Genomic DNA, 25,319 nt, shown 5'->3' with positions numbered 1-25,319 from the left:
AAAAGTATCAAAAAAAGGATAAAAAACCCTTCCTTTAGAACCAGAACGCAACACCAGAGGGCAACAAAGTGACAGCATTTAATCCACCTCACCACCTAAAGGGTAAACCCAATGGGTAAGGTCCGGCTTCACACCTTCTACACGTGGAGAACCTGAACCCATTTGTTCCAGTTCATTTCAGTAGGGAACACCCCCCCCATGCGCAGGGTGCAGTCCACGGTGGGCTCATAATACGCTGCACAGGCCTCGCTCAGTTTGGGGCTGTGCAGCTGCTCTGCTACAAGGGGCTGAGAGAAGAGGGACACTGGGGATGCTTTCTTCATATGGAACTTTCTGATGCAACCAAGAGCTTCCAGACCCTGCAGAGAGAAACCACGTTTCAGCTTAAACAAAACAAAGTTCAGGAGCTGAAACAGCCTGAGGTCACAGAGCTCCTTATTCACACACCTGCAGGATCTCCAGCACAGCAACAGGCTGCAGTATCCCGGTGTAATGCTGCAGCAACATCCCTTCTGTTATGCCTGGCTTTGTCATGATGTGATACAGCACAGCTTCCATCATCCCTTTACACACAGGTTTGTTCAGGTTCCCATCCACAATCCTCCACGGTCTCCCAATGAAGCAGACGTTCTCACAGACCCTGCAAAATACAGTTTCAATCAGCTCTGCCAGCTCCTGGATGCAGCCCTGCACCTGATGGACCCCATATCCCTCAGTGCCATGACCACGTGCCTCTTAAATATCTCCAGGGCTCAGGACACCACTGCTGCCCTGAGCTTTGCTTTACCTCCTCATGCACAGTAGCCCTAATACCCTCCATTAGTTGCCCAAGGCTTAACTTCAATGTGCAACATGCAGCAACAGCTCTCAGACAGGACACTGAAATGACTGTGTCTGTGCAGAGCATTCAGTCACTGCAGCCATCTCTGTTACTCACCCATCTGCAGCTGTATGGGACAGACCGGGCACAGAACTGCCTGCAAAGAAAAAACAAAAACATGCAGTTTTGAAGTTAATTAGCCCAAACTCTTTGGTGGATGTTAATTAACAGGTGGTTAAACTGCAAAAGGCAACAGCTTGTGCTAGGAAATAACAGAACCAGGCTGCTGTGCTGGGATGGCTGAGTAGCTCAGGGCTTGAGAATGCAAACATGAGATTGCAGGTAAGAACCCTGTGCTTACTAAGGGCTACGTTTTTATCCCCTCTGTGTTACACACAGGTAGACGTTCAGTCCACACAGTAATACTTAACATGAAACTCATGAAGTCTATGCCATTTAGGCAGCCCTGAGGTGATGTCCTGCAGGAAGGCTCTACACCCATTGGTTACACCTCATTGGCATGGCAGTCTGGCTGTAAACGTAGGGTAAGGGCAGACTGTGGCCAAACGTCACACTGTGTGATTCAGTCTGAAATCGGAGCTGACAGAAATGAAACTAGAAGAAAATCTCCAACAAGCGACTCGGTGTAAATACTGGCAAGGATTATTAGCTGTTAAAAAAGAAAACTGGCAGTACAAAGGATGGGAAAATGAAGTGAGATTGGGTCGCAAATTAGGCTATTAATCTTCTCACTGGCATGAGCTGCATTCTGGTGAGTGGTTTAATGACTTCATGGCTTTTAGTCATGGGCATTCTAGTTAAAGCATACGTAGTGCTGTGTTTTCTTGATTTAAAGATGTCAAGCCTTTGGACTGAAGCCAGAGATGGGAAAATTCATCTCTAAGTATGTCTTTGGAGAAGATTAAAGGACACAGAAATGGGTTTTTAAGGAAAACACATTCCTGGACTAGTCACAGACATTCCAGGAACAGGCACAGGAAGGAATCTTTGATGTATCTGACACTTCCAATACCTTCCAGACCAATTAGTGTAATGCTGTTGTGTCTGTAATGAAAACCTCTCTCAGTGGCACAGCTTCATCTAGTAAGTGCTTATAAAACACTACATGGTTGGGTGGTGAGGATGAGCCAGGTACTATTCCCTGGATGCAGAACATTCTGACATACCTTTAGAGACCTCTGGGTTCTCCTGTAAATCAGAAACATCATCATGCTGTTCTGTGGCAGAGTGTTCAAGGCTAAGGATGTGCTTGTTGTGCTCAGGGCTGAGATCGTCATTCCCTACTTCAAGCTGTTTGTCCTCAGAATGTGGCTTATCTTGATCCTTGGGCACATCCACATTAACAGTGGCTGAAGGGCCTCCAGCTGTATTTTCCGTCTGCCCTCCCAGGGACCCGGTTTCCCCATCTGAGTTGAATGACTCCTTCACTGTAACAGGATCAGTTATACCTGCATCCAAGTTACCCTCATTTACACTTAACAAACCGTTCTGCAAACCCTGGCAGAGCTGGTCACCCTCTTGAATGCCATCATTTTCAGTCCTGCATCTCTTCCTTGGGGGTTCTCCATCACTGGGATGGTCTGTATCTTCTCCCAGCTGCTCCTCCTCTCCTGAACATTCCTCTCCCTGCTTTGCTGCAGACAGCAGACAGTCCTGTTGTACCTCTGAGAGGGCTGTGTCTGCACACTGCTGACTAGAATCTTCTGGTTTATCCATCGGACACACTGTATGCAACAGCCATGGCTTGGCAAACACAATTGCAACCAGTCTTACACTATTGCCTCCTACTTCTAAAACCTGCTGCATTTCAATCAGGTCCTGTGGAAAAGAAAACAAGAATTATCTCAGGATAATTAACACTGGATAAATATCAATACAGCCAAGTACTGTGAAACTGCCATCTCTTAACTAGCAGCAAAGAAAGACTAATTAGCGGGATATTCGGTTTTATGCTCCATTGTATCCCTTAAACTTCACTGAAATTACAGCCCTAAACATTTTTTTCAGCTTAAATTAATTTAAAATGTAACTAGGAAAGAGTGCTTCCCCTCCAAAGGTGACTTGCTGGTATCTGTGGGCTTTGGAAAAAGTTAATTCTTATCTTGGAATAAGTGTCGCTTTAATTTTTGGCCTTCCTAACTATAAGGCAAGACTGCTATCAGACTATTGCTATGTTAACTCCTGCCTAACAGGAATAGCTTTGTTCAATTTGTATTAGCAAATACAACACGCAGCTTAAAGAGACTGTTCTGTTCAAGGGGAATGTCAGACACACAGACATTAACGTATGGAAATATGTTATTATATTAACATATGGACATATGGAAAGGTGCTGTTAAACCACCTGAATGTACTGCTGCAGGTTCCTAGTACGTGCAGGTTCATCCTCTTCATAGCTGCAGAACTGTTTGCCCAGCTCAGCTTTGCAAACCCCAAAGTGGGAAGCAGCCTCTATTGCATTACGGATCTCTAGAACAGCAGCTACATCTCTGGGGTTGTAGCCGTAGCGCTCTGTGCACTCACGAAGAAATGAATCCACGTTATAATTCTCTTCTTGGATTTTTATCAGCCTGGTAAAAGTTTCGGGAAGGGACGAGACTCCCACAGCCATGTTCTCAAGCTGAGAAGAAGCTGAAAAATCAAATGATAAACAAATAGTTAAGCAGTGATGCACTGTTACCATGCAACACAAAGATAGATATTCAGACAGATAGATTAGAGGTGTTCTGGATCACGCTGATTAAAAACAGAGCTCAGCTTTCCATGTTCATTACTGCAGCTTCCTTCCTTCTCACATATTTGTGGCTGACAAAACCTGGAGAAGCAGAGCAGGCTGCTTTAAGGAGGTTTATCAAAGTGAAGTATCACTGGAAGGCGGCGCAACTTGCTGGCATTCCCTGACTCTGGGCCAGCTGAGCTTTAAGTTAATGAGGGAATCATCTTGGACTGAACAGCCTAAGGAAAGGAAAGGCTATGGAAGATCCTATTGAAAGATCTGAGACAGCTGATCCATGGCAAAGCTGTTGGCCAAATGTGAGACAGACAAATTCACAATGCCTCAGTATGTACACTGTGTGTGTCTGGGGACAGGTCCACCACTGTGTCAAAACTCCTCCCCCAATACTGAATATTATACAGAGTATTCAGAAGCTGAAGCAGCTTAAGACCTTTCATTCCACCCTGGATAATTAGAGGTCAGTTTTGGCAGTGTTATCTGCTCTCTGCCCTTTTATCTTCAGGCTGCCCTTACATCATGCACTGACAGGCACTTATGAGACAGCTGCACTTCTTTGACAGCCAAGGAAAAATGAGAACGACTGTAAGGAGCCGTTAGCAGACCTGGGAGCCATGCATGGTAACAGAGATAGGAGAAATAATTTCTATTTTATCTCTATCACAATAATAATAATAGGAACAGACAGGGACAGAACCATCCCACTGTGTCACTATGGATATCTAACTATGGAAGGCTTTTTTCCCCTCCTCTTTACACAAGTGAAAGCCTGGATGCAATATGGGATATTATTTTAAGTTATGTATAGGGACTGGAAAACTTCCTGGAGGAGGAAAAGCAAAGGAGAAAAGAGGCTTTGTTCAAATCATAAAACTCATGAGCTGAGGAACCCCCTGTCCTGCTCCAACACATCTGTGCACATCAGGCCAAACAGAAACCAACCTGAAGAGCTGAGTCTTCCTGGGAGTGGTGTACAGCGCAGCTTCACCTGCACCTGGCAGGAATTGACCACGATGTTGTCACTGGGACTCAGGTTACGTGTGCTGACAATTCCAGGAGCGTAGTAGCCTCTCATCAGTAAGTAATTGGTATGAGATGCTTGATGAGCTTTCACTTCTATCTTCCGTTTGCCTCCAGAGCTGTCATCTAAGTCCTCCTCCTCCTCTTCCTCCTCCTCAAGTCCGTCTTTTCCCAAACTATGGCAAACAGAGACATTTTGTTTGGTGCTTTTTCCTCCCCCTCAAAATAAGACAGTGACTCATTACACTGAGCAAAGCCAAAGCGTGTGCTGTTCTGCATCCCAGCACTTAAGTCATCAGCAGCTGCAGAATGCACAGCAGGCTGAGTTACAGCACTGAGAGCAAGCACTGACAGAAAGCAAAATGCAGCAAAGGTCTGCAGAGAAGAAAATATTCTCTTCTTTTAAACATCTTCAGAGGAGCCCAAAATAGCTGACAGTGCTGAAACTCTCCAGTTCAGAGGCTTCACCATGAGGGAACGCCTGTCAGAGCACAAAGGCTGAGACAGTAAAGGTCCCATGCAGGACAGACGTGAGATGTGTCTGTCACATACAGCAGGATTTATTTTTAATGGAGAAAAGGAGAAAGCATTGCAGAATAAACACTTCATCTGTTAATAAAAGTAGCACTGTTTACCTTTTTATCACTTCATTTTCCACCATAGTGCTGTCCACCACAACTATCTGCTCTGGGATTCTCACGTTCACAGATACAAGTCCCAAGGAGAACAGGGAAAGCATTGCCACGCAGTGACCACCAGGTCCATCAATAGGAAATGTAATCATGTCTTCTGATGCTTTGCTTTCTTGATCTTTGAACAAGAAGCTGTCTGGCTGGTCGGATTTTCCCATATCCTTGAGCTTCTGGAGGAACTGAAAGGACTCTGTGCAAACTGTACTGGGAAACCGCCAGGTAAAAACTCTGTGGGGTAACAAACAAAAATCAGAGCACAAATCTGGCAGCTCTTCAGCTTCAGTTGTGACAGTCAGGTTCTTTGCTACACACACTTCATGTGTATTCTCCCTCCCATACCAGTTCTTCTATTTGCTCTGACACCCACCTGTAGTAACTCTGGGACAGCTGGTAGGACATGGCTACAAAAGGCAGAGCCCGGCTTTTCTTTGGGCCCAGTGTATGGTTTAACCGACGACGGTTGACCAGGCTTCTCTTCTGGCACTCCAGGAAAGCCTTCACCAGAATGTCATCCCGGTACTCTCGGTACAACCGAAACGTCTGCAAAAACACCAACATGAAAGGCAGCACTAGCTCTGAATCCACTGTTAGGTCCCCTTACTTGAGGTTTATATTAACTAAACATGGAGCTACAAGCCAGAAAGTAAACGATACATATAAATTCATTTAACTCATTTATTTATTTTATGACCAGGAGTGGTTGAGATTTTGTACCTGAATTGACTGGCAATATTTCATCTGGTTATTTGAGAGTGCCAAAGTGCTCTGCATAAGATTCTGTAGCACCAAGTAGTGAATATCATAGACACTGAAAGAAAAAAGCAAGAAAAAGAGCAATGGTTTTAATCATGATGATTTCTGTGCATGAGGTATGAGACTGTTACATTAGAACAGGTAAACCGAAGCCTCAATGGCTGCTGTATTGGGTCTTAATTCTTATTTGCTGTAGGCTAGGATTGTGCTACCCTGCTATTATTGCTGTACTTTCCATCATATTATGGCATTACAGTCTTTCATAGATGTGAGGGCTGACAACTTTGGAGTCATAATGTAAAACAATGTATTGCTGTTCCTTACCTATTAAGACTGTCTTCCTTTGTGGTTTGGTTTGTGTCTTCTCCAATTGCCAGAACTCGAAACCTAGTCAAGGGAAAAGACAGCCCTGTAACAGAAGTAAACCAACATGCCTTGTGCTGATCTCTGTCATAAGATGATCTTCATTTTACACTGACTGTGCAATGCAGAAGTTGACCACTGCAACTGCCAATAAGGGAAGTACTGAAACAATACTGCTCCAACAGCTCTCAGTGTAAGTGTCAGAGAAAAAAAATACATACACAAGAGACAGCACAGCATTATACACATTGAGATTCAGGACTTGCAGTTACAACCTACAGCACTTCTGTAATACACAAGGGTAGGAGAGGGTGTAAATCATGCACAGGTCTGCACTGAACTGCTCACACTGTTTGCCCATGTAGAGCCAAAGCCACCATCACTAAAATACCTGGCAAAGAGTTCCTGCAAAGTATCAGGAATCTCCAATTTGGGGTTCCCCAGAGTTGAACTGAATTTCGTTTTCAGCCTTTCCACAAACTGCTTGAACTCTGCTGCACAAACCTTCAAAAGCAAGAGAAAAATGTTACCAACCTCCATTCCTCAGAGCAGGGTAAGATGCTCTACTTCTAAAGTGCTCGTAAATGTAAAAGTAGAAATAGCAAAGAGTTGAATTATCGAGTCAGAAAAAACAGTTCAGGAGACAAAAGTGTGTAACAGCTTTTCAACTTGAAGTTGAGGTTGATTTCAGCCATTAGAATCTCAAAACTTTGGACTAATCAAATTGAACCTCATAAAACATGCCTCCTGTTGATGTGCCTTTGGAAGGCTGTCCATGTCCATCTCACTGCAAAAACAGGAATGATGCTGCACTTTTACAATGATGCTATTTTTAAGCGTAGTAAAGAGTACAAGGGAGAGATAAGAAAACAAATCACAGTAATTGAAACAGTGCAAGTACTCAGTAACGCGAGCTATTTCTCTGTGACCTTTTGGATTGTTTCCCTCCTACCTGTGGTTCTTCATAGTTATTTTCTCTATTCATGAACTCGTCAATGAGGGCTTTATCTTGGTAAACCTCAGCAAGGCAAACTCTGCAGTAGATAAAATTGAAGGTGTCACTGGTCGAAGCTTTCTCAATTTGATACTGCTCAGAGAAAATAACTTCAGTTGATAAACAGAACAAATGGAAATAGTCCGTCTAACTTATCAACATCCCATCACTGTCAGTGCAATCAAACCAACTGCTCATTTTACTACTTCACTACTGACATGTAAATGTAAGCCACACAAGTAGGTTTCCTCGGCCAATCTTTTAACAGAATCCATTTCCACCTGACTGTACCTTTCATTTATCTCCAATTTTTCTGCATCATTTTTGGAAGTTATGGGAGAGGAAAGAGCAAACAGAGCATCAGCTAAGAGCAGAGGTGTGCAGAACTCTGAACATGCAAGTGCATGATGGATTCATAGAGCCACGTGATATTTCTTGCACTGTTCTTTACGCCTTTGATAAACCTTTCCCAATGAAAGGACAGATTTGCTAGCACGTTGCGTGCAGAAAATTAGGAGTTTATAGTCCCATGAAACAAGGCATAGACATGGGAGGAGCATTGCCCTTAATTTCAGGAGAATTTAGCTCATACTGGGGATGTAGAGAGAAACCTTACTTGTAGTTAAGGTAGGTCTGGGGATTTCTGACGATGTAACGAGCTCTTCGTCCAACAGAACGGGAAGTTTTATCCAGGGACTCCTCAAAATTGGCATGCATGATATCCCGAACTACTTGCCATGGAACAAAGGGCCCTTTTACCTACAAACAACAAAAAACATTCAGAGTTCAACTTCAGCTTTTATGGATGCAAGCGATGGTTAGAACCAGAAGATTTCCAAGCACCAAAGAAATGTGTTCAGTACGCAGACATTAAATAGAGATGCTGGGGAATACCTTTGCATTTAGCACATGACTTGCAATTCGGCACAGCATGAGCAAGACATCTTCTTGCACTGTCCAGGTGACACGCAGACGCGTCATTCTCTGCAGGGCACTCTGGTCAGCTTCATCGTGGTAGCGCAGCTTTTTGCTTTTTTCTACAGATTTTTCTTCTACTAAATCAAGAAAAAGACAATTAACTCAGCGCTGCGTATTTCAGTGAATTCAAACTCCTATCACAGGCAATCACAGAATGGCCTGAATTGAAAAGGACCTTAAAGACCATCTTGTTTCACCCCCCCCTGCTGTGGGCAGGGCTGCCAACCACCAGACCAGGTTGCCCTGAGCCACATCCAGCCTGGCCTTGAATGCCTTCAATATAAAGGCTTATGTGCAGCTCCAAGGACAAAAACCAAAATTAGAGGATAACTGGGCTAAATATGCCCTCACTGCTTTGAAAAATCAGCTTAAATCATGGGAAAAATGGGTTAAAGGATTCCACAGGACTTGACTGGTGCATGCATGGTAAATGGTTATAACGTACAACTTGTACAACAAGTGGGTGTTTTAAGCAGAAGAACAACAATCTTCTTTCTCCAGATCTAGTTTTGTTTTAATTTACACTGAATTTTTTTTTAGGACTGGGTGCTGCTTGAGAATAGGAAACAGAATAACTGGCCTTCAAAAGACGCCTGAGTAGTAACCTGAAACATTACAATTGTATTTTATATTGAAGAAGGTCAAAACAATGGATCTTGGCACTATAAGCATGACATAGCAAGGATTTTCAAGTTGCAGAAGGAAAAGGTTCTCACCATGACTAGGATGAGAGTGGAAAAGCAACAGCCAGGCTTTCAGTTCTCAGCAATAGCTTCCCAGCCAATTCAGACAATAACAGAGCTTTCTCTACTGGTGCTGTCTTTTCTCATTAAGATTAAAGTAAGATAGAATGTCTGATAGGAAGAAATTTTGTTAACTACAATCTTTGCTTTGTTTCTTTCTTCTTGTACTGCTCTGTCAGTCTCGCTTCTGTCATTCAGAAGCAAAAACCTGATTGTATCAGGGGAGCTTATTGTGAGATACAAGCTCAGAAACAAGGAACAGTCAAGATATGCACAGACATGCAGTGGATTAAATAATGTTTATCTGTCTGGATGTGAATTCCTATGAGGACAATGAGGATTATAGGGCTAGGAACAATTCCAAAGTTGAGCCTGTAAGAATGAAAACTCAAAACAAGTCAGGAAGAACTACACAGCAGCAGTCAAGGAAGTAAATGCATTAATACCTTGTCCAGAAATGAGAAAACAAGCCTGTAGGTAACAAACTGATTACTTAAAGGTTCTTAATGGTATGATACTCTAAGCCAGCTGCCTGAAGATATTGCTGAATTGTTCATCTGCTTGAGGCACAATTAGAATTTCTTTAGCATTTACAGTAGTACAATCTGGATTCACACACAGGTTAACAGCTACAGCAAGCTGCTGCACAACTGAACCTCTTCTCCAGAAGTGACAGACCAGAGGGCTGGCCAGTAAATCTCCGTTTTGCACACTGTCTGTCACATCAGCTTTACTAAAGGAAACTACATTAGGCAGAGGCATTGAAAAGAATGCTTCCTCCTCACGGTATGTGCTGGTTACTTACCTTTCTTCTTCTTCTTTGTTGTCTTTCCTGTGTCTTTCTTAAGTCTCTTCCTCTTTTGGTTCTTTCCACCTCTCACTCGTTTGTTTCGATCCTGTGTAGCTTCTTGACTTATTTCAATACATTCCTTTTTCTGGACAACAGATTCAGGTCCTACCTTTGGTTCTCCCAAAATGTTTATTTTATTACCTGAGAAGATACGTGAAGGTAATTGATCTTCATAGTAATTACATTCTCCAATACTAAGGTATAAAAAGCAAGTGCCAGCTTCTCTGTAATTAAAGACAGAAGCTCTTTCCAACCTGTCCTTTTCAGTCACCATGGTATTTCATGGCACTTCTCAGCAGCTTACATAGAATAAAATCACTTAAATATGGAATTATCAAGTGATTATTAAGTCTCCAGTACAGTATAAAACTACAAGGGAACTGAACTGAGCTTTTATATTCAACCCAAAGCATTTCTTCCTACTTAACATAGATATAAAGCTATGTAATTTTAACAGTACATTTTCCTTTTGAGTCCCTCTGGATGATCTGCAAACTGCACATCAGAAATTACAAGACACAAAAAAATTACTGTTCCTGATATTCATTAACAGAAAAGGGAATTATTTACTAATCAATTATAATGCCCCAGGAACATCCTGCGTTACTGCAAGGAAATGAAAATAACCCATGTAATTCATATGGGGTGTGATAAAGTCAACACCAGCTACAGCACATTACAGCCCCACCAGCATCACCACCTTACCTCCAGTACTGAGTGGAAGAGGGTGTTTGGTCAGGAAGGTTTGGAGTCTCACTGTCAGTCTGTTCTCAGAAACATTATTTTCCTAGAACAATACATCTTTTAAACGTGATATGCAAAAGGAATGCAGAATGTTATCACTACACATAGTTCCTTTGAGGAGTATAAATTAAAAGTTTTCAATGTAAACCACAAAAAGACCTACAGCTACAGTGAAGGATTCATTTGTCTTTGTACTACCATATGTTTGAATGGCTCTGAAATTCTAAAGTGACCACTTGATTATGAAGGTTTGAATTTCAGTACATCACTTAATATAATTATTAGGGAGCTTAAAGTCTTTAAGAGGGAGTAATAACACACAGGAGGTCTCAATCCTTAAGTGAACAAAAATCCACAACAATCCCTAAAGTGTGAGATAGTACCTTCTTAGATTTATTGATGATGTAGCTTGTCCAGATCCAATTGCGTTTTAAATGCCCATAAAAGCTGGAATCCAGACCTGCAGCTCCCAGCCCATCCCCAGGGATAGTTCCATCATCAACCACTTCTCGGCTGCCTCTAAGAGAAAGAGTAGCAAAACAGTGATTATTTGGTAAAAGCAGCTGAGAAAGGATTCCCCAAGTCATGTACAGAGCTCTCCTCTTACCTTCCCTCAGGCTGGGAAAGAAGGGGAGAAAAAGATGCTCCCTCCTTTAACTCTCTTCCAGAAGTAAAAGCATTACACCATTAATTAAACCCAAACTATGGTGTTGCAGTCACTTCCAGACAAAAACCAAGATATCCCATTGCAAGAAATCAGACATACGTGGTATACTCCAACATGGCACACTTCCTTTCCAGATTGTGCTTATCCACTGCTGACTGTTGCTCCATTGCTAGGGCAGCCTCCTCCTCCTGAGGATTACTTTTCTTTGAACGAGTGCAGCGGACGACTCCTACAAACAACAAATGGTTTTGCCTATCAGGATGATCAGTTAGGCTTCAATCCAACTTTCATCTGCTCTGCTATGGCAAAGTTCTGCTCTTGCCAATGGACCCAACAGCACATGTTTGTACTGCTTCTCAATAACACCTGCCACCTTCTTGCAGAGCCCATAGTGCCCCAACTAACTCTGAGAACAACGCACTAAACTAATTCATGGTGTCATCAGGAGCAGAACCTCTTCCCACCATTATGTTTAAGGTACACCTGCTGTAGCTGTATATCCTACTGAAGAAGGACCAAGCGTGAAAATCAACTCTGAAAAAGAAAGGTGTAAAACTCCCTTGGCTTCCCAGCCAACTCAGGCTGTTTGGTAGAAGGTTTAGCAACATGCTTATAAGCAAGAGAAAGCTCTGTTTGAACCAGTGGAGGATTCTGACTACTATTTTCAATAAGGGTTGTTTTTTTTTTATAGCTGGACTGAAATCTAATGGGGCTGTTACCAAATTTGTTTCTTCTAATATAACTGCAATAGTTTTTCTTCTACTGCTGCTCTGAAAATTTTAAGTGTAGAGTTTGTAGTTGTCAACTTCAATGGAGTTAAAAGGATAGAACTCCAAGTTGCAGCTTTCTTTGGTGCAGCAAGGGAGCAGCCAAGAGAACAAAGCACTGGCAATTACAAAACAGAGCCTGTATTAAGGAAAAACAGGAACTGTGGTATAAGTAGAATAAACAGCAAAGGCAGTAAGAAGGTAGAGTAATACCATACCCAATGGTGTGTTAAGGCAGACACACTGCAGATCAAACCAGAAGTTCTCCACATCCTGCATGGTGTTCAGGACATGCAAACGTCTCTCAAATGGGCGGCTGCTTTGAGCCAAGTTATAGTGGGGGTCACAGGTGGTGGTATCTACAATCACAGCGTTTCTCTTCATATACACAAACACCTGTTAAATACAGCATGTTTCAGGCTGATAGAGATCAATGAAATAGCATAATGTACAGAACACAGCATTTACTGTAGTTTAAGAATTAGGAACGACCAGAGTTATCTCAGTCTTTTCAGATTACCTGATCTTTCTCTTGAAACTTCTCTGTTGGGCCAAACTGTATCAATCCCATATAACACAACCTTTGAAGGTTTTCTACCACTGTGAAGATGTACCTCCTGCAGCAATGTAAGAAGCATTACAATTAGCAGTCATGAAGACAGAAACAACCAGATGATGTGCCTGCAGACTTGGGAAATGTACAAGTCTCCAACCATCCAAATCCATGCCTTTGGCCACGATTTCCTCAGGAAACTGATGTTTCCAACTTTAATGATTCTGTGTGATTCTGATTCTGTGTTAACAAATATGCATTGAAACTAATAGCGCTATTAATTCCACGTACTCAAATCAGTTTCCTTCAGCAGTGCTTCCCCTGTTAACCTGCAACCCAACCTCTATTTCTGAACCTTCTAGATGAGGAATGGCAAACAATGGCAGACACGTCAGTGAGTGCCCATAAGCAGAAACTGAATGCTGTGTACGAGAGGCATGAGCTAAGTAATGTGGCACCTTTTAAAAGATTTATGAAGGACAGCATCATTTAGACTCTATTAAATTTTGAATTCCACAGCAGTGAGGAGTGTGTTTTGAACAGAAATAACACCCTGCTGATGAGTTATGAAGGACAGTGCCTCCCAGTTCTCAAACACTGCCTGACAGCATGCATGAATGCCATTTATTAGTTTCTTATTACCTTCTATTTGGGAGAGAAAAATAGTTTGGCACACTACCCCTAGAAGATTGATGATCCTTGTCTTGAGTAACAAAGTTCTCTTTGACACAAACAGGAAATAACTGAGAAAACAGCCAACCACTTGTTTCCTCCCTAGAGCCATTTTCTTTGACTCCTCTGCTTACCTTCTGTAGAGAAGCTGTTGCCGGACTGACATTGGCAGGAATCTGATCAGTGTGTGCTTTTTTACTGGATCGTTTAAAAACTCTTCCAGACCATCCACCTAAAATAATTCGTTAGTTAATCAAAGTATGAAAGATAACTGCCCTTTAAAGTATCAAGCTTTGATATCAGAGCTGTTCATTCAAATATTTTTTATGCAAAGGTTACTGCTTTTGTGAAACGGTTAAACATTATCCATTTGAATCTATCAGATGGAAGATTCGGTTGGACTACAGAAAGCTCTTTGCAAAATACAAGATCCAGAACATGCAGTGTTACACAGCTATATGTAACTCATAGAACTGTACTTCTCACACGGCTCTTCAAACAGCTTTTTTGGAAATGAGACTATAAAGAACTAAAATTTCTACTTTGTAATGGCTACTTTTGTTAACACAGCCTAAGATGACACCCGTAACTGCGCGTAGGTACAGCTGAATTATCAGACTTTAAATTAAACCAACTATGAAACAACATGATAATAAAGCAACATACCTTGTAGCTCACTTGCACTATCTGAACAAAGAGTGAGAGAGGCAAGCAGATAAGAATGTCACTAACAAGAGCCCATCCAAATCCAAACTCTCTGTGAAGTGGCAGAGGAGGGACGTAGCGCATCCATGATGTGTCATCCACATACACTAGGGACGAGACAATTGGCTTAGATTCATTCAGTGTGAACACAACTCTTGCACTCGTAATTTTACTGGTAGAAAACTTCAGGCAGTTCATTGTTATGCAATATTCAGGTAACCAATTTCCTGCATTTTTTCATCCTTTTTTGAAGTGGACTTTTATATTTTTCACTGTTGGGAAGGACTCTTGAAAAGCATATTTAAGCCTATTAGCAGTAAGTCTACTCTTGTTTCTTTGCTTGTAGACACTTTAGAAGATGCCTGAAAGCTACTACTACAATAAATTCCCAGTATAATCTGTTCCAACACTTAACTATCCTTCGAGTACATTAAAGATCTAAATATCCAATCCAATTCTTTTTCTGCAACCAGCAGCATGAAAAACAGCTTATCAACCATCTCTAATACCTGTTTTCCCTTTGGGAGACACGCATCCTGTATGACAGTTTCTTTTTGTATAAGAAACAGAATGTGTTGTCATTGAAATGGTTATGGAAATGCTACACAGAACCTTGACAAAGCCTGTACTAAAGTCAGGGTAGGTCACTTCTTACCTGTTTGATTAGACAATTCTACTTCTGAATCCTGTGCAGCAACTTCAGGATTTGTCACAGATCTCGTGATTTGTGTGGCTCCATCTGCCTGGGCTTCATTCACACTCTGCTTTTGTTTGCTGCCTTGTTTCTTACCATCACTTCTTTTTCCATCTGTTCCACTTAAAGGGTGCCCATAAATTAAGTACCAGAGGAACATGTGGACTATTTTTAAACGGGGCATTTTGGGAAGAAAGCCAAGAGAACGCCCGAGTCCTGGAACTGGGAGGAGAGATCAAGGACCAAAGAGAATTAAAAAGTGAATTAAAACAGCAGAAATAGCTACCCCTGATGTGAAGAAAACTGGAAGGTAAGATGGAACATCAAAGGCATCTCTATGAGAGAAATAAAAAAACCCAACCACTTCTACCTTAGGAGTGCCCAACATCTGAATCAGTTCATTAATAATAAATAGAAAAGTGGAAGATGACAGCAAACAAAAAGTCTGATGTACCTGTAACAGGGCGATAGTTCTTTAGTTGTGTTATGCCCATTTTTTCATCAGTTTTATCTGCCCGACTATTTTCATCTTTACGTGAGTTTTCTTGTGTATCTCCTGACTCAGGAAATGCCTCTTGCCTGACGTTTTCTTCATTTCCATGGTCCTGGGATGATGGTGTTTGGGGAACTTTAACCCTGTATTGAAACCATACAACACTTTGTAAAAACTAAGATATGATTGTCTGCTTCGGTTGAAAAGAGATAGCATCACTGCAGCTGGTAATCAAAAGAAATGAATGTTTCTTTGCAAAAGAAAGACTGTCTTGAACACTTACTCTGAATAAAAGTACTTTGATAGAAAAAGAGGCCCTTTCATGGGCTTATTTGAAAAGATAAGCTGGGTGGTGTAATTTAACATGCACAATACTATTCTCTCTTGATATGAAATTTCTTCTTTTATTTTAATCTTTTCAGTCATAAAGTAAAGGTGATTTTCATGTGAGAATGCATCAACAGCTCCTAAATAATGGACTGGAATATCATCTTAGAAAAACAGTCTCCTTATGAGGCTACTCACTTGTAGTGGAAGTGCTAAGTCATGGCCTGAAGCAGTGGTGGAACACCTGGAGGGAAGGCAGGGCCAACCCAGGGGAGCTCAGGTGCAAGCAATGCAATCAAATAACCAGAAGGGCTGGAGCCAGGATCCACCCCTTCCCAGCCCTCATTTAAGGGTTGGCAGTGGAGGTGACGGTTTCTCACTGGAGATCCCTGCCTACCTGAGGCCTTCCAAAGTTAAGTGAATTTTCTTCCTTTGTTTCTTTATCTATGCTTTCTGCACTTGGGCTTATTCTTGCTTGCAGCAGCCTATGACTGCCACTCCACCATTACTGCTGTGTTTTCCACCCCATTATAGCATTAGGAGTCATATTCCTTCTTTTATGCTGTATGTCTAAAGTCGTGAAACTTATGCTCTCTGCTTAAATCCCAAATGAAACAGAGTGGGGATTTCTTCATCATCCATCTCTACAATTCCCATATTTCTGCCTGTTGTTGAAGTGAGCTCTGAGTTTCCTCTAAATACTGCACCAAAATTATAGGCTTAACCTAGGTCCCAAATCAACTAACTACTAACCTAAAGACATACAATTAAGAAGCTTAGTGCTGCCCATAGGAAAGTCCCACCCTCTGTGAAGGACAAAACCTCGAGTACATGATACCATGCAGAACAAATCTCCCTGAATTGTGAAGCAAAACGAGGACAAAAAAACCCAAGAACTTGAAGATTAAGACAAGGGATTCATGTTCAGTTCCTCTTCTTCCCTGTCTTTGGGCAATATTCAGCACCTTGCTTCATCTTTGTTCATTGATTTCTCTGTTGTTAAAGAGAAGGCTAATAGCTCTTAATTTGTATTTATTTCCTCTCCATGTTTTTGAAAGAACCAGTTGTAATAAGCCAGTTTCCCCTGAAATCATACAGATCATCAGTGGAACTTGCCTGCTTGCTGTGCTTGAGTTGGAGATCCGGAAACGCACCTGCTCAATGGCACTTCGTACAAGTGGATCACTAGGACTCACTGAAGGATGGACAACAAACTCTGCCTGTTCAAGGCAGAAGAGAACAAGTAAGAGAGATTTATGGAGATATTAGCTTTTCTATGTTTAACTCAGAAGCTGACTTAAAGTTTCTCATATGCTCTTTGTTGTCAAAATGAGATAGAATATAATTGTGCTGTAGCCTGACAGTGCAGGGAGAGACAAGCAACAGAACCTCTCAGAAGGGAAATGCAGAGATCCTGACCTGGGGACTCATCGTGATTAACTGCAGTACAATAATTGAAAGTAACCAATAATCTGGTTTTCATGGTAGCTAAATTTGGGGCACTTCCCAAAAGGGCAGCTCACTTTTGGGTTCTTCTACAAAAAGTAAAGTTCTCCTTGTATTTATCAGTAAAAAGGCCCAAAATACATTGGTAAATAAAAAGGTTGTGAGAAAAGCTGCTTCTGTCACCAGGATTTGAGCAGTCACCTTTTTACTAATGCCATCCTGAATGACTGTGGTACGATAGATTCGGAGGAGTCCTTCTTGTGAAAGTTTCTGTACCAATCGGATGATGGATTTCTTGCAGCATTTAGTGGAGACACCTTCTTGCTTCTCTTGATCCATGACCATTTTCTGAAGCCTACAAGATGTAAAAAACATGGTATTTTAAGCTTTTAAACAGATTACTCATTTTTAAGTTTCAGTTTAATTCTAATCACCTCCCTACCCCCTCCCTGTTGCAATGTCTGCATCCTTACTGCATATACTACTACGAGGGACGAGAAAAGCCAACAAGAGAAGAGGCACATGGGACTGCTTATGCTACCACAGCACATCAAGCCCAGCCATGCTGCTTTCCATCACTCACGTGAACAAGCTTTCAATCAGCCGGAGGTTTCGCACAGCTTCCACAATGAGATTCCGGCGCTTCAGCAGCCTGTATGTCTCATGAGATCTCTCTGCTGCTGCAGCCCTGGAACGCTTTTCCTTCTTTTGGTCACACATCTTCTAGTACACAGTATGGACACAAATATTTCACATGAGCTATTAAATGTTATTAGCCTGACGCTGTTTTATCATATAGTAGCATCTCAGCCATTCAGGGTTTTGAAGTACTTATTAAAAGTCAGTTGGGGATTTTCTTTTATCTCCCCTTCACAGGTATGGGGCTAAAGCAGAAACAAAGACTTCCATGAAGTTTGATTCACTTTATCTGCCCATTCTGTATTCTAAGCCAAATTCATTTGAAAGTTTCAGCCTAGAGGGCTGGTAACTGCACTGGTGTAGTGCTGAGTCCAAGCCAACAGGACCTGTCTCTCAAAAAGGTTTATCTTGCTCACCAGCAAGGCTACACAATGTTTATGCTGAGGCCCATGTGTTCCTCCTTAAGAGGAGACAAACCAGATAACACGCATTACTTGTGTGGGCCAGCAGACATCAGGCAATAGGACACATTAAGTCAACAGAGTAAATTGTAGAACCCCAGGGGAACTAACCCAGAATGGTATTTTGGGCATCTCCTTTCCTACATGCTGGAGTACTTTTAACCTATTAACTATAATGAAAGGAAGATACAAATATGCTTTGAAATGAAATTTAAAAGAGAAAATAACAAATCCTATAAATGAATATAAAAAAAGACAATCCATATCTGGTAGTCTTGTTGTGAACATGCAGGACTTTGCTCAAACAGCTAAACTAAAAGGAAAACATTAAGACCTGCAATCTTACCTTAGGATCTTCAAGTCTGACCTCCTCAATCACAGCCGTGTCTCCATCTTCATCAGTGATGGGAGGACAGGTAGAAAGACTGGATTCCTGCTTTACAGCTTCCAGAGTAGAATTCTCCCCTGGATAGTTGTCTGGGACTTCATCAGGTTCTTCAAGAACTGGAGGGGAAGGCAGCTTCTTCCCCAAGGACTTCACAGCTGCTGGCTTTGAGCCTGGTTTAAAAGCAAACAGTCTTGTTACACTCTCAGTTTCCTCTGTATGTTCTATAAAATGCCTTCCCCCATTCACACGTGTTACTGTACTTAAAAGCATTCCGCTATGTTTTTCACATGCTGTTCTACTCTCCTGAAAGCTGCAGTTTGATTGTAATAGCTTTTACTTTTTTTTTTCTTCTTCTTTTCCTAATAGAATGATCCTTAAGAAAAATGCAGTGCTTTTTGCATGTATCAAAACTAAGACCTACCTTTAGGTGTTGACTGATGAACGGGATCTTGGAAACTTAATTTCATTGGAGAACCTGAATTGGCCTTTTGACCTTTTTTTCTCCTCTTGCCATATTTCACTACTTCTTCATTATCAGACTCTGAGACCAAAGTGTCTTCTTCTGCAGAGAAAGCATCTTCTAGTGGTGGGGAATCTTCTGGCACTTGAGCCAAAGTAAATGTAGCTAACTGCTCACTCCTAGCCTTCTCTCTCTCAAACTGACGGTTTAAATCACTCTCCTCTGCAAAAATGTATGAAATATACTTTGTTGTCCTTTGCCGACCTTCATCTTCCATAAAACCCTATGAAAAAAGTTGGAACTGTATTTCACTACTTACTTTACCATTCTTGCAGTTTCTATTCCAGTGTTGGATAATTTTTCTAACTTATATCAAAACATGTCATTTTTAGCTTTTTTTTTCCTCCTAAATAACAAGAATATTGACTAACATTCGCATAGAGAAACCAAAAGAGACACTGTTTGAAGAAGACATTTATGTTATCCATATATTAGAATGAAATGTCTAAAATATGTGGGATGAGTAAAATTGTAGAGGAGAAAAACTCTTATGTAGTTAGCACAGAAATCAATCTTTTTTCAGGAGGTCATTCTACAATGTAGCACTTAACAGAATTAATCAGTTTTAGGTAGAACTGCTGCTTTTCTACCACACCAGGTGTTTTAAAGCATCTGGAAACCCAAATGAACCATCAATGAGGGAAGATTTCTTTGCAGTTTGTTTAGAAAGTGTGTTATGATTTACATTGTTCATTTGTTTTTTGTTCTTCAGAACTTCTTAGTAAATGACAAGAGCTTAGCAAACAATTCCCTGCTGACAGAAGATGGCAATTATCCTGCCCTTGTGGAAAGCAGTGGGTGTTTGCATGCAGGAATTTGTTCATCTATAAGTCACACTCCTGATTAAATGAGAAAAAACTTGAAATATTTGGAAATAAGGAGTTTAATTACCACAATCTCCATACAGGGAGGGAAGGGTATTTTTTGTTCAGATTTCTTACAGAATTAATGCTGTTTAAATATGTAAGTTAAGTTGACTCATGATTTTAAATGTACACAGGATCTCTGACAAAACCCTATGGTAAAGACAAGGAAAGCAGCCCATCCTGCAAAACAGAGGCTGTCTCATAGCATTTTTGGCTTATTTTTTTACTATTTAGAGTGAGACATTTATGTTCACCTCTAAAAAGTATTCCAGAAAATGCAGGTCCCCAAATACCAGTAGGTTACCAGGGATTACAGTAAGTGTACTCGAGTGGTAAAGGCCCATTTGTCTGCCCTGACACTTTTTGGAGGCTATACCTGCCCCGTGGTGCCGGGTTTTAGTAACGTATTACTACAGTGACCACAGTTAAACTTTCAGTTTCAGTAAGTATTGAAATTATTTTATTTTAACCTTACTTTGACAACTTTGTACCTCTCCAGAAGACGACAGAGCATCCTTGATTCCAGCTTCCCCACATTCATAGCCAACCGAAGTTCTGCCTGAGAAATCCCTTTGGTTCCTCTACTTTCAACTGTTTCAGACAAAAGAAAAAACAGAAAATACATCATAGAAATACTCCAGCCCAATTGCATACACATCCATCTGTATATATGCTCATATTTGTTCTCAATAACCATAACTGAAGCAAACTTAAGAGCTACCTGATTTTGAAACATACATCAGATCAAAATCCTTAACAGTCACTGCTAGAAAGTATGTAATTTTCAAAGGCATATACAAAATACAGTCAAACACTGTCATGAAATGCAATGCAGCATCCCAGTAGAGTGAGGTTCAAGATCGAAGTTTTGTATTAAAAGCAAGAGTGATGTAGGAGGTATTCTCCTCTGATAGACAGGCAACTGAGACACAAAGAGATTAAATGACTGCCCACCACCTACAGGAAGCCCACAGCTCCAGTCTGAACAGAACATAACGTTCTTTTCCATTAAAAAAATAAACACATCAATGCACAGAAAGCATCAAACTTCCAATTAAAAAAACAACACCATAATTTTCTTTTATAAATATAAGGAATACAAAGGCAATGGGAAAAATCTTCAACATGTCATATCTGTGATGCTTTAAGAGCCTTAGCACACAATACTGTAATTTAGCTTAATATGAAATTAAGAACCCTTTTGTACTCTGGGATTAAGCCAATCAAGGAAACACTTCTGTTAGTCTTTGTAAAAGCGACAGATAAACCGTTTCGCACACGCAAATATTCTACTCCACCTACTTAGCTCATAAGCCTGGGTGAGCATATCCCTTTCACAAACAATATCCACAGGCTGAACAACTTTTATGATCTCTTCTTTATCATCATCGTGATAACCTTGCATTTTCTTCCGAAATTCTTTCAGTAATTTAAGGCAACGAACCATGACGTCGGTACCTGCAGACATAGGGGAAGAAAGGACCAAAGACAACTGCTTATTTCTAGGAAAATGTTTGCAACAGCTTTTCCCCATATATGAACCTGTCAAAACACTGACTGGAAGCATTCCTGACGTGCTCCAAACATTCATGGCTATGATAACTTTAGGGCTGTAAGAAGTTCACCTGTGAGACTGGAAGGAGTGGAGACTGACTGCACCTCTCTGCAATTTCATTTAAGGGCTGACTGTCACCACAAATTACACCACAGGAAAGCAAAATATGGCTCAGTTACCTTTCTTTGTCTTGTAAGGCCCTCCATTGGGTTGTATTTCTTGCAGTGGGATGGATATTACCTTGGCTAGGCCAGCATTCATCATATATTGATAGAGACGTTTGAAAATTCTCTCACAGAGACCCTAATGCAAAAAGAAATGACAAAAAGCAATGCAGGACAGAACTCTGAATTCCAGGAATTCCATAGAAATACCTGACAATCTTCACAATGGAAAAAAAAGAAAAAGACCAAGGAGTTTTCTAATTTTATAGCCTTTGCTATCGTAAGCCTCTATCCTCTTGGTGATTAGTATCAAGGACATTCATCATATTGACTGTTTTGAAACAGTACTTTGTGTTAGGATAGCAAGAAAGGGCGTTAAAAACCTGCTCAGTCCCTTCTGCCTTATGCTCAAGTAGAAGCAATCAACTATAAAGAAATGCACAAGTACATCGACTGTCTATACCAAAAAAAAGTCTATTACTGTGAAAAAACTTTTCTGAAGCTGTGGACTGAACAGAAATTCTTCCTTACAGCAAGCAGTGACAGCAACTTGATCTAGAGCAAAACAGCAGCAATAGAGCAAAGAGATTTTTAATTCAATGAACATTTAAGATCCTGTGTTTGATATCTTACCACAAAATATAACACAACTTTTACTGCCTTTGATACGAGTCATCCATATTCTACATATAACAATAATAATGAAATCTCACCAGTTCTTCCCTCAAGTTTCCTAATGTATCTATCTGTTGTGGACGAGCACTCAGCATACTGGAAAGCTTCTCCATCAGAACATCGTATCTACTCCTCCTAAACGAGAAAAGAGAATTGCCATATTACATATCACATTATAAGCACAAGTTACAACATTCTAAAATGTTAGCTATTAGAGGAGGTTCGCTGTTCTGGACATTAGGAAGTATTACTTCTTGGAAAGGGTAGTCAGGCATTGGAATGCACTGCTTAGGGAGGTGGTGGAGTCACCGACTATGGGAGTGTTCAAGAAGCATTTGGATGTTGTGTTGAGGAATATGATTTAGCTGGGAAGTAATGGTAATGGTTGGACTAGATAATCTTCCAGGTCTTTTCCAACCTTGATAATTCTGTGATTCTGTGAAGCGTTCTTCCATTGCTTTAAGTGAGAACACTTAAAATTAACAGATGGATTCAAGCTATAATGAGAAGAGTTGTGTAGGCAAGTGACAGGCACCAGGAAGACCATTTTTCAGAGTTCAAAGGGGAGTCCAGCATCTTCAAGAGGAGTTAATAATGAAAATGAGAACAGTCAATACTGGGGAACTGCGATGGTTTGGTGAACACAGTACAAACATTCGTCATAGTAAAAGGTGACAGCCTACCCAGGACATGCTTTAAACATGTCAGCGGCACGTACCTGTCAGTATGAAAGCGAGTCAGAAGCAGAAGAATTGAGTGCTGCTGTCCTCCACTCGGCAGTCTTACCACATGAGACTGCATTGTTATGAGACCATTTCTGTCCAATACTCTTCGGTGATAGTGAATTTTTCCAGCATCCACTCTAAAGAAAAGAATGCAAGTTATCTATGGACTGTACAAAGCATTTTATATCACTTTTTCTCTAAAAGCTTTTGCTTTATTCAGTGACCAGGAAAAAATAAGAGTGGCCGTACAATAGGAGACCATTTGGGGATTCAGGTTTTGTTGCTGTTCCAGAATTATAGATGAGAATTATAGGAGAATAATATGCAGTCTCCCAGGAAAGAGAACTGAACACGTTGTAAATTCTAAGGGATAATAAACAAGCCCCCTAAAGCCAAGCTTTTTAGAATAGCTCTTAATTAGAAGTTAAAAAAGAATCTTAGGCATACAGCTTAATGCATCACAACCTACATTTGTGCCAGAGCAAGAATAGGGAAATAGGTTCATATCCGTATATACAATACTTGTAGAATTGGAAATGAAACAGAATGCAAAATGTAGCACTTTGCAAAATGTTAGAGAAAGACGACTTTTCTAACCTATCTCTGAACTATGCAAAAAGCAAGGTTGGGAGTACAGTATATGAAAAACAGTGCATTCCTGCTGTCACAGCAATGATTTGATCCCAGTTTGTAGGTACCCAACTCACAGAAGGGAATGACCTCTCAATGTCTGAACTTCCCTACAGAGAACTTACAGTATCATCTAGCCATTCTGTCACTGAAACAACGAATGATCTTGGCTGATTATCCCCACCTCGCTACAACCTCCTTTCAGGAAACTGGAGAAAGCGATAAGGTCTTCCCTGTATCTCCTCTTCTCCAGGTGGAACAATTCCATTCCCTCATTCACTCCCCATAGGACCTGAGCTCCAGACACCTCACAGCCTTGTTGCCCATCTTTGGACACACTTGAGGGCCTTGCTGTCATTCTTGTCATCAAAATTACAAAAGAGGTCCCAGGAACCAAACAGTCCATCCCATTAGTAAGGATGCTACCAATACAGATACAAGCTTAATCAGTACACAGCAATACAGAATGTTCTAAGCAGTCAGTAGAAAATCATTCAATTTAATTTAATAGAGCAAAATATAAAAGTACTTGAAAGCTTCACAGTGAAGATCTCTCTGGAGCTCTCCTTGCCACCTGGCACGGCCCAGACGCTCCAAGATGCAGTAAGAGAAATCAGGGAGCTTTAAGTCGGGATCCCCCTCCCAGCCTATCAGGGCTCTGTAGCGTTGGTCCTGGGAAGCCACGATGACCAGCTTCTCTCCCCATCTAACAGAAGGAAACGAAACAAAAGATTATTACAGAATCAGAGAGGTTGGAAAGGACTTCTGGTTGTTATTGAGTCCCAACTCCCTGCTAAAGCAGGTTTCCTGCTGTAAACTACACAGGAAGAAGTCCAGGTAAGATCGAGTATCTCCAGAGAAGGAGATTCCCCTTTCTGGGCAGTTCTAGTAACAAAGTTCTTCCTCGTATTCATACGGAACTTAAATCCATAAGAACATAGAGATCAGTCACATTCCCCCCCAAGCCCACCGTTCTTCATAATACTTTTCAAAGCTGGACTTAAACAACCACAGTTTGAAAACTAAGTTAAACATTCCTTAACGCTGGATTTCACTCACTTTTCAACAGCTTCTGTGTAGGTACAGCAAGGCTGCAAGTCCTTCCTCCTTATCTGATCGGTGATATCCACCCTCTCTTTAAAGTACTGACAGGAGCCCTGCAGACCATCTTTATCATCCAGAATCATGTAGACAGGGTATATATCTTCTAACGGCAGCGGATCCCTCTTGGTTTCTAGTATCCCCGTCTCCACATCGATCTCCTCATACCTGCAATGAGAGCATCCAACACATCACCGGGGGCTGTGGAAATGGGAGCGGGGTGAGGCGGGCTCAGCTCACCGGTCGATAAGGCGGAGAGGCGGCCTCGCCCTCGGTAGCAGATAGAAGCGGAGATCGGGCTGGGAGCTGAGCGTTGCCCACAACAGCTGCCTCGTAGCAGGCTCTAAAGGCAGCGGGAATGGCGGCGTGCGAGCAGCGAGGCGCTGCCATAGCGTTCCTATAGTGATACCATCCAACCCTTCCAGAGACACCTCGTCCAGCAGCGCCCATAGCGCCTCCATGCTCCGGCTCCGTTCGCTTCCTGCAGCGGCGCACAGGAACTGATGTCAGAACTGCGACCATAACCAAGGCAACGCAAAAACACGACGGTGGAAGCGAG

The 25,319-nt window shown here is 41.4% G+C and overlaps 1 protein-coding gene across 4 annotated transcripts; it reads right to left on the bottom strand.

Moving 5' to 3' along the window:
* Window positions 1-59: 59 nt before the first annotated feature.
* On the bottom strand, window positions 60-25,243 carry GTF3C1 (general transcription factor IIIC subunit 1). 4 transcript variants are annotated; one of them, XM_015877290.2, is made up of 37 exons: window positions 25,001-25,243; window positions 24,719-24,928; window positions 24,189-24,365; window positions 23,023-23,166; window positions 22,343-22,439; window positions 21,645-21,768; window positions 21,213-21,368; window positions 20,386-20,501; window positions 18,946-19,267; window positions 18,483-18,694; window positions 17,620-17,759; window positions 17,238-17,391; window positions 16,707-16,810; window positions 15,225-15,406; window positions 14,732-14,992; window positions 14,038-14,183; window positions 13,506-13,603; window positions 12,667-12,763; window positions 12,365-12,542; window positions 11,479-11,608; window positions 11,096-11,231; window positions 10,674-10,755; window positions 9,924-10,109; window positions 8,292-8,452; window positions 8,014-8,156; window positions 7,356-7,437; window positions 6,795-6,907; window positions 6,365-6,427; window positions 6,002-6,095; window positions 5,655-5,827; window positions 5,231-5,515; window positions 4,518-4,771; window positions 3,186-3,472; window positions 2,008-2,659; window positions 938-977; window positions 448-640; window positions 60-359 (listed from the first exon to the last, which is right to left on the bottom strand). In XM_015877290.2, the coding sequence occupies exons 1-37, from the start codon at window positions 25,219-25,221 to the stop codon at window positions 138-140; spliced, it is 6,435 nt and encodes a 2,144-aa protein (XP_015732776.1). In that variant the 5' UTR covers window positions 25,222-25,243; the 3' UTR covers window positions 60-137. The 4 variants fall into 4 exon arrangements, with proteins under 4 accessions (XP_015732776.1, XP_015732778.1, XP_015732781.1 ...); XM_015877292.2 differs by having other exon boundaries at window positions 17,620-17,756; XM_015877293.2 differs by having other exon boundaries at window positions 138-359; window positions 8,292-8,449; window positions 25,001-25,221.
* Window positions 25,244-25,319: the final 76 nt, after the last annotated feature.

The sequence above is a fragment of the Coturnix japonica genome, chromosome 14 (genome assembly GCF_001577835.2).
Source record: "Coturnix japonica isolate 7356 chromosome 14, Coturnix japonica 2.1, whole genome shotgun sequence".
Lineage (NCBI taxonomy): Eukaryota > Metazoa > Chordata > Aves > Galliformes > Phasianidae > Coturnix > Coturnix japonica.
Note: the sequence above shows the minus strand (reverse complement) of the source record. Positions and strands in the feature narration are given on the sequence as shown.